Genomic DNA, 10,000 nt, shown 5'->3' on the forward strand with positions numbered 1-10,000 from the left:
GTGCGTGCGTGCGTGCGTGCGTGCGTGCGTGCGTGCGTGCGTGCGTGCGTGCGTGCGTGCGTGCGTGCGTGCGTGCGTGCGTGCGTGCGTGCGTGCGTGCGTGCGTGTGGGTGCAGGGTAATGGGTAATGGGGACGGCGGTTCAAGCCATATGGGTGATCTATTGACACAGAATCAAATGAGTCTGCCTTTTTCTCTTCTGATGAAGTCATAAACTGCCTCAACCTCTGCAAGGCTTACAGACACAGTGTGCCTTCTCTATATATAAAGTATATATATATAAATATATAGATATATATATATATATATATATATATATATATATATATATATTAAAAATATATATATCTATATATAGATATATATATTAAAAAAATATATATATATATCGATCAGGCACACTGGTTATCTCTTCCACACTTTAATTTCGATGTGTTGAGGATTTATGTGTGTCTTCCAGTTATGAACATGCTTGTTATAAACCACATTGTAAAATTGTGTGAACACACAGACACACGCACACACACATATATATATATATTTGACAATGATAGCAGTATCAACATATATATATATATATATGTTGATACTGTTATCATTGTCGAAGAAAAGCATTGAGTGGATTGATCTTGTGCAGGCTGTCAACATTTACCAGCCACCACGCTCCCCCTGCATAGGCAGGAAACACACCCAAGCATCAAGGAAACAAGTAGAGTTTGTTCATAAGATCAATGACAATGCTGTGTGTTAATGAGTCAGTTAGTCAGGCTTGTCAGTAATAAAGATGAATCCGCCTCTCATTCTCTACACAATCAGAGCCCACCGCTGCCCCGGATGCCTTGGAGGCCCCCGCAACAATCTCATATTGATATAGCATGATTCAATTTGCATGGTTAATACAGGAGACAAACGCGGACCAAACAAACAAACCCAGACGGCGAGCACATAATATGTGTTGGCGACCTCTTTCCCTGATGCACTTTTCTTGCCCTGCGTCAATTACTGTGACCCTATATGCACACACTAAATAACACACACACACACACACACACACACACACACACACACACACACACACACACACACACACACACACACACACACACACACACACACACACACACACACACACAGTGGTAACATCTCCAAAGAATGAAATGAAAATCTAATAAATAGTTCCATCACACAGACACACACTCGCACGCAAAACACACACATTCCCAGACAAGGTTTGCCGACTGCACAATGGCTGCCACTGCTCTTCTGAGCACTCAAATCAAGTCTGTGGTGGGAGTTATGGTCACTTGGGCCCAGCAAATGAAATTAGACGGGTGCTGTAGGGGCCCCAATATTGCAAGTAAAGTGTAGGCAGTCCATCTTCTCCAATTGTGTAGTTAACCACCATACCTCCCCCCCCCCCCCCCCCCCCCCCCACACACACACTCCCCCCAACCGTGTGTCTCTCTCTCTCTCTCTCTCTCTCTCTCTCTCTCTCTCTCTAAGGTACAGCACGCAGTATGTCTGAGTATCTCTGCTCCTTCATCCTCTCTAGTCTGTCTCTTCTCTAGTTGTCCGCCTTCGGTCTTCAGTTTTGTCTGCGCTGCATTCATTTCGTGGCCATGTGTATATAGGAGGATATTCAATGGCACTTTAGCATGTCCAAGTTGAGTAAAATGTACATACAATGTGTTTCATTTTATGCATCACATTATTGGATATGTATTTATCATCCTGTTTTGAAAATGTTGATTTTAAGATGAATCAACATTCTCAAAACAGCCTGGTAACTATATATACATTATATTTCCAATAATGCGATTCATAAAATGAAACACAATGTACGTAGATCAAGCTTCTTTTGAAGTATAATAGCACAGTTGCCTAGAAGGGAGAGTTTGGAAGAGGGAAAAAGCACTTATCAGTTTGTAAGGGAAGGAGTGCATGGGCCTGGACTTGGTTCAGCTCACTTAAACACTGGGATCTCCGGTTACATCATCCCACAGCATCCCCCTGCTACAGTACACACTATCTGCATGGCTGGACACGTGTTGGGCTGGTCTGCTGGGGGGCTCTGGAGCTAAATACACTCTGGCAGATTCGGGCTATTGCTCAAGGATCCCGCCGCCTCACCTCCAACACCCGCCCCTTCCTCGGGATTCATCCGCCACCCTTAAAAGATCATGTATGACTAGTTTACCCTAACAAGTTGTTGAAATAATGACTTAGCACAGATTGATTTCAGCCCCTCTGAAGAATGACAAAAGGTGGAGCCTTTCAAGGCGTAGCGAGGGGGGGTCTATCGATGTTTTGATATTGATCACATGCTACTCAGACCAATGAATAGACATGTTTTAAATTGTGGCAAGTGAGCGCCCCGTCATGTCATGGATTAAGCATTCAAGTGTAATCCATGATCTCATCGTTATTTCTGCGTGGAGGACTTGATCAAGGGATTACCTCCAGGCTTTCAAGGAATTAACTCACTTAAATAAGATAACATTGCAATGAGTCTCATGTTTTATTTGCGTCACGTAGCGTTCTGTAGCAGATATGGTTTGCTTTCTTTGATCTCATATAATTCAAATGAAAACTTCATATGTATATATATATATATATATAAATGTGATATGAGTCCTTCATTCGGTATCATATCAAAGTTTCATAGGCTTTGAAATCTTGACAGGATTACGTGTGTGTTGTGATGGGCTGTTTGTGTGCCCTCTTCTCCAGGTACAGTGCTTCACGAGAAGGACCAGGACGACAGGTGGGACAGGGAGGAAAGGGCAGAAACATTTAAAGGTGACATATTATACCACCAGGTGTGCGTGCGAACAGCCGTAACAAGCCGTTTGAAAGCCGGCATCTTCTGACATCACAAGAGGGCGTGTCCACCTAGATGTATGACGGATAGATGAGCAGATTTTGCTACAGTCCACTAGGTAGGCTTGCAGGCTGATCTATCTAGCATACATCTAGGTGGACACGCCCACTTGTGATGTCAGATGAGGCAGATTTTCAAAATGGCTTGTAACGGCTAATCCCACTCACACCTGGCGGTCTAAATGTCACCTTTAAAAGAAAACAAGAAAGTGGAAAGAAATCTGCTAGAATATAAAACAATCCTTTCCCAGAGCTTTATGACGGTGTAGTCATGAGTACAAAGTAAATGAAAGTTAAAAAAAAAAAACAGAAGGCCCGACACCACGTGGGGCTCCTGAGTCGATCGACAGACTCGTATTTCTCACCGGATCAATTCGGGGCAAGTGCTTGTTACACTGCTACATTTGTCGTCGTTAGGGAGTGTGAAACTTCCCCTTACCGCCCCACAAGGACACACACAGGCACGCGCACACACACACAAACAGGCACACACACACACACTCACGCACAGGGACCCACATACACGCACGCACACATGCGCACACGAAGGCAGCCACACACATGCACGCACAATGTGCGTGAAGATGCTGACCCCATTCATCATGCTCCTGATTACGGGCCTGTCAGTCTGGGGTCGATAGCATGGATCGCCTGGGGCCCTTACCGCCTTCAGCTCCAAAAAATATCTTCTTCATCCCTCAACTAAACACGAGAACCAAGACGCAACCAGTGTGCATCAGTGTGTGATATACTGTACGTCTGTCGATTCTACATGTATATGTCCTCTTGATTCTACATGTATATGTCTTGTAGATCCTACATGTATATGTCCTGTAGATCCTACAGCCAGGTATATTTGTGCATCAAGATTATACAGGTATATGTACTGTAGACTCTACAGGCATATGTCCTATAGATTCTACAGGTATATGTCCTGTAGATATTACAGGCATATGTCCTGTAGATTCTACAGGTATATGTCCTGTAGATTCTACAGGTATACAGGTATGTCATGTATATTCTACAGGTATACTTCCTGTACAGGTATATATCCTGTATGTGTCCTGTAGATTACGTCCTGTCGATTCTAAAGGTATATGTCCTGTATAATCTAGACAGACATATACTGTAGAATCTACAGTAAACGTCCCCTAGATTTTAAAGTTCTTCTTCTGCAGAGTAGAGACATGCTGATTGACTCGTATCGCTAACCTATATCCATCGACGTATCCTCTGTAGACCGCCAGCACAATGCTAACCGGCAATTATAACAACAAATGTCCGGTTGCAAAGGTCCAGAAGGACTCGCCGACGGGACTGATGGGCGTAATCGGCATATGGCCCTCAGCAGAGCAGGAAACAGAGGGTCTTAGGAAATGAGCATAGCTCCTCTTAGTCAAGGCGGAGATGTGCAATGTACGATCCCTCCTGGGGCAATCTATATTCAGGGAGGACCAGATACAGTGTAGAGCGTAAAAGATTGATCACAGGGAATGACTAATGGTTACAATAAGTGGTTGTCCAAGGGGCGAGTCTGAGTAGGTTACTTGCTTGATGATGCATATGTTGGGATCTGGGTCTGACACGACCTCATGCTTCTACAGTGAACACCAGATCATGTTTTGTTTGTGTTTCTTTACCAGGTTGGCACCAATAGGTTGTCAAGGATACAGGGAAGCTCCTGATTGGGCAGCGGCCTGCGAAGCAGACAAAGTGATGGGACAAAAGTTGATCGCAATACCTTTTTTGCAATGGATGATGTGGATTGTTCTTTATGCAAATGATGATGTGGAGTGTTTCGTTAACATGTCATGATCGGAACATCTACAGTCAAAAGAGTTCAAATGTATTTCCTGGTTTTGAGTACTTCCATCGACAATGTTGTAAATTCTCACAAGACGCAACAAGAAAGGGCAGCATCTTGCTCTACATATATTTATCAATTGTGTGATCTGACAAGAGATCTATAGTTCTATGACTTGGATGTACCAGAGCTATTAACGAGAGCTATGCCGCTCCCCTTGACATTAGTGAGTGTTTATGTGTCCCTGAGCGAGACACTTAACCCTAACTGCTGGTGACGAGCTGGCTGTCGCCTTGCATGGTTGACTCTGCCGTCGGTGTGACAATGTGTGTATTAACCGATGCAAGTAGCTTTCGATAAAAGCGTCTGCTAAACTCCCTAATTATAAAGTGTCAGCAAAAAGACTGCAGTATCATGCTTGAGCACGGGGGGCAGAGTGTAGTGCATCAGGGTGAATGAAGAGAAATGCATTTTTTTTTTATCTCCTTCTATTTCAGCTGTGCAAATAACACGATCTACTGGTAATTGTGAATGCACAATTATTTGCTGATATGCAATAGATTCATATGATACAACTTCCTACACAACGTGAAGAGCAGTTGGCAGCAGGGGTGATCCTCTATAATCTCCTAAACCATTTTTAAATAGGTGCCATTTGAATAAAGCAGGGCAATATTTTGCCTGTAAGCTACATAATTCTCGCCGCAAAAGATGAATTGGGACAACATCGCAAAATAATTGATTGTAGCTTTTACCATACAAGTAGTTGGCAGCTATTGTGGCAATGGACATCAGGATATCCTCATGAATATTGCATGAGGAAATCAATATCGGATAACAATTGCCTCTAAATGGTTTAGGCCTTAATGAATATTATGCCAGCCTTCTTTCCCATCGTCAGAAAAAAAGGACCACGAATGCATGATCAAAAAAAATGATAAGCTTGTAGAACATTGATTTGATGGTAAATCTCCACTGATGCTCATTTACTCTATTGCCTATTTGGGGAATTGCGCCCTTGGTGTTAGCTTCACGTATGAAGCTAACACCAAGAATCTTCCAATAGAACCATGTACAAACAAATTGTTCACGGACAGACATTCAATGGACATGGTGTATGGCTTCATTCATTCGACGTGTTGATTTTTTGTTTGTTCTGCGTTTCTTTTCTCAATGTACACACTTATTCATTAGAAAAATTGGAGCAACATGGGTAAACACAAATCTCATTTGGCATCGAAAGTGTTCGAAAAGGCAGCGTGTTGGCATGTGGACCGGATGTTTGGGTGCGTGTGGACGCACAGGGAGCCAAAGAAGTCATCATTAATAGACCAGCCAGCAGAGGTTGGACCAGCATAGGGGTTCCTGCCTTGAGAGAATGCCCCCAAGGGACCTGACCCAGATCTACTGGCGACGTGCAGTAGAGGTAACTGGGTGAGAGAGAGAGAGAGAGAGAGAGAGAGAGAGAGAGAGAGAGAGAGAGAGAGAGAGAGAGAGAGAGAGAGAGAGAGAGAGAGAGAGAGAGAGAGAGAGAGAGTGTGAGACCAAGAAGGTGACAGAGTATCTGTGAGGAGAAAGGTTCAGACAAGTGTCAGGCCCCAGCATGGCTGACCCACACCAAACGGTCGGTGATGAATTGAGAAACCACCTCTGATGTGTGCTTGACATTGCTCTTCACTGTATGTGTGTGCATATGTGTGTGTGTGTGTGTGTGTGTGTGTGTGTGTGTGTGTGTGTGTGTGTGTGTGTGTGTTTGAATGTCTGTGTGTGTGTGTGTTTGATGTGTGTGTGTGTGTGTGTGTGTGTGTGTGTGTGTGTGTGTGTGTGTGTGTGTGTGTGTGTGTGTGTGCGTGCGTGGTGCGTGCGTGCGTGCGTGCGTGCGTGCGTGCGTGCGTGCGTGCGTGCGTGCGTGCGTGCGTGCGTGCGTGCGTGCGTGCGTGCGTGCGTGCGTGTGTGTGTTTGTCTGTTTTTGCACATGCATCAATCACCCGATATGGCTTCTGATCACTTCTTACACTCTGCTGAAGAAGAGAATGCATTCAATGAAAAAAAAGTGAAATCTATAAATAAATCACAACATGAAGAATCTTGTGAACTGCAGAGACTGGGTTAATGTAGTCATATGTATGGAACCATATTTACCCTCCTGGGAAAAGCATCTTCAAAAGTATATTTTCCGACTGTATTGTCAAACTGTATCTCGATGCTGCAGCTCTGACAAATTGTATAAGAGGTGAGTAGAAGAAAGGAGAGAAGCTTTCAAAAACCATGAAAAACAGCTCATGAAGATGCTGAAACTATGGCTTTTCCTTCTAATATGTGGAGTGTGTGTGGTTGAGGGCTGGTTTAAGAGCCCTCCCCGAGTCATACCAATCAGACGGGGTGAGGCTGTACCCCTGTGGTTCATTGTCCCAATACACACGGGCCAAACCACCATCACCACGCACAATCACTAGGTCTCTGACAGGGCAGCATGGAACACCTGCTCTGTGAGTTTTTATTCCTCAAACTATAAAAAGAACTTGGCTTGCTCAACATCAAACTGGTGGGGTCCTGGTCGTAGGAGTGGCGTGTGGCATGAGCAAGGTTAAACGCACAATTCACAATAACATACGTTTTTATTGAACCGACTGCCACAGAACACTTCTCCAACATAATTTTGTGAATATTACCATCCATCCAAATTCAGAACTGGTCAGGAGACCAAATATATACATTTGAAACTTGAAACAAGAAATAGTGAATATGATAGGCCAGGGTCACATCTATAAATATAAAAAGGTAAAAGCAACTGTAGAACTATACGGTTGCCGTAACAACAATCCAGAAGCTAAGCAACTGATCTCTCGCTATAAATGTTTCTTGTCATATCTCGAAACTCAATTATCAAACAGTAATAAAAGACATAAATTTTCAATCATCCTTGCTCTGATTTAGTAGGGCTGGGGGTGGTTTGCTTCCAACAGTATACATGATCTCTAGAACCTTTACTGCCACAGTGAACTGTGATTATTTTCATAGCTTGCACCTTTACCCCTTCTGGCGGCTATGCTTCAATCTGTTTGTGGTGGCGTTTCACTGGGAATTATAAAGAAAAGACAGAAATGTTTTGGTATTTGAAGTCGCATTAATGAGGTCACATTTAGTCAAGCATTTTAAGTTAAGCAAGGCAACGATACTCCTTTTAGATAGCTGGGGGAGGGGCGGCAATGTGTCTCTGCTACCTTGACGTAGCTATTTTAAACATTTGAATGCTGTCTCTCTTGATTGGCTGCAGATAAAGCGCTCCTAGACAGACATCCCCCCGTGATATCTGTCGAGCACACTGCCCGTGTGCGTCTTGGTGTGCCAGTGAGCTTTCGGATTTAATTCCATTGCCCCTAATGAAATGCAAACATTATGTAGACACTGTATCCAGCCGCCAAAGCGAACGTGGCTCTTGTGGTCGCTGTTGATCTGGGTCACTATATACCCCCATGTGTTTCCCCGCGCCATCATTAAACATTAACCGTGTCTAAGTATATTTCTGTGTTCCTCCCTCTCGCAACCAAGATGAGTTTCAAACTCAAGAGGGAGTGGGAGACGGGGATCGCTACATTGTTGGGCTGTTCGCCCCCCCTTCTTCCCGCACACACCCACACCCACACCACCCTCACCCCCCCTACCCCACCTCTCCCTCTCGGCTGTCCTCGGTGGAGGTTTACAGGATATATTGCACTGTTCTTTGATTGAGTTGACTCGGTTAATCGGATGAAATGGATGGGAGTTAGGCTGGTACAAATATAGTACAAATGAACAGAGTGCTCTCTGTTCCGCATCCAAGTTACCTTATCAAGTCTGAATACAAAATACCGCTCCGCTGTTCCCCATCAACATTAATTTAATCATCCAGCAAATGGCCGATAAAATACCCTATACCCTGTAGTCTCAATAAAATATCTACTTCAACCTTTACACTTAATGTGTCTTGAACTTCAACAAAGGCCATTTTACAGCTACAATTAGTCGTATACGATCTATGGCTTTACATTGATGTGTTTTAATTAACTTAGCTTATCAACAACAATGCATTGTTGTGTCATCTTGGAGAACATTTCACATATCTCTGTCCCTTTCCCTATTGGTCAGTTTCTGCTCGCACCTTGTCTAGCCAGTGAGTTAATGCTCCACAGCAGATTTCAAGGTGCCTCTGGTTGCGTCTGTAGTCGTACATTGATCAGCACCTTTGAACCTAGCTGATCTGCTCATTTCGTCCCTCGATTCAACGACTTAAAAGGTAGCATCTTCTCTCATGTTCCTCTCCTTCTGATGTAGTCCTCGTTCTGAACTCTTGAAGGTAGGAATACCCCCTTGAGATGAACTGTCAATTTTTAAAGAGATCAAATACACACACATACACATCGAAGTACCTCAAAAACAAAGCCAAACAAATGGTGCTGATTGTCAGCTTTTAATCCACACATAGCCTCACACTTGGCTCTTAGCTTCTGCCTGAGCGTTGTTTATTTCTCACTTCTCTCCTCTTAGTTGATAATAATTGAGCTTCTTCACACTGTTAAAGCACTGCGGGCGTGGGAGAAATATTTTGGCCAAGACGATTAAATTCATCCTTTGGCTTTTGTTTAACTGTCTGTGTAAAGGGTCCAGAGTGTGTCAGGACAGACTCTGACTCTGACAGAGGAAATAGACGGTTGAATGTTCTGCCAACATTTGCTCCACCCATTCAGTAATACACCCTGTCAGCTTGAATTTCCTGGGCCATCCATCAGATGGACTTCTGGATTTGGCTTTTGTTTTTTCTCTTCGTTTCTGTTTTCTTCCTTTGGATTTGGTTACATTATCGGTTATGTTATCAGCTGTGTTTCAATGTTTTGTTCATTGGATTTTCACATTGAGCCGCAGGAAGCGTTAAGCACCCAACTCTTTAAGGAGGATCCGTCACGCTCAGCTGTTTCCAAGAGAGCACTACCTTGTATGAGTGTTGGGACACAATTGAAGCCTGGAGCGTTAACTCTGGTTCAACGGGGAGAAAAACCTTTTGTGTATGTGTGCTCTACCGGTCCGATTCGAAACACAAAACAGTTTGACTTTTTCAATACGTAATGTCAGCAATGTCTTATCCTAACCATGGAGCCAAATTCGGTTCTATTAAAAAAAAATCCCGTTTGAGTAAATAAAGAAAGCAAGCAAATATAAATCGGACTCACACTGTCAGCAGAAATCAGAGGTTCTGGACTCACCGAGGTGACGTACTGTATGTCCCGGCACAGTCTGGTCTCCCGGGGGAAGTCGGGCAGATCCAGGAAGCTGTCCACCA

The 10,000-nt window shown here is 43.8% G+C and overlaps 1 protein-coding gene across 2 annotated transcripts in view; it reads right to left on the bottom strand.

The window, feature by feature from the left end:
* LOC130389686 (synaptotagmin-9-like) overlaps positions 1-10,000 on the bottom strand; it is a 27,283-nt gene that overhangs the window by 7,520 nt on the left and 9,763 nt on the right. For both annotated transcript variants that reach the window (XM_056599587.1, XM_056599586.1), the window contains one exon: positions 9,924-10,000. This exon is cut by the window's right edge and continues 464 nt beyond it. In XM_056599587.1, the coding sequence (XP_056455562.1) occupies positions 9,924-10,000 (77 nt within the window). The remainder of the gene's footprint in view (positions 1-9,923) is intronic.

The sequence above is a fragment of the Gadus chalcogrammus genome, chromosome 9 (assembly GCF_026213295.1).
Source record: "Gadus chalcogrammus isolate NIFS_2021 chromosome 9, NIFS_Gcha_1.0, whole genome shotgun sequence".
NCBI lineage: Eukaryota > Metazoa > Chordata > Actinopteri > Gadiformes > Gadidae > Gadus > Gadus chalcogrammus.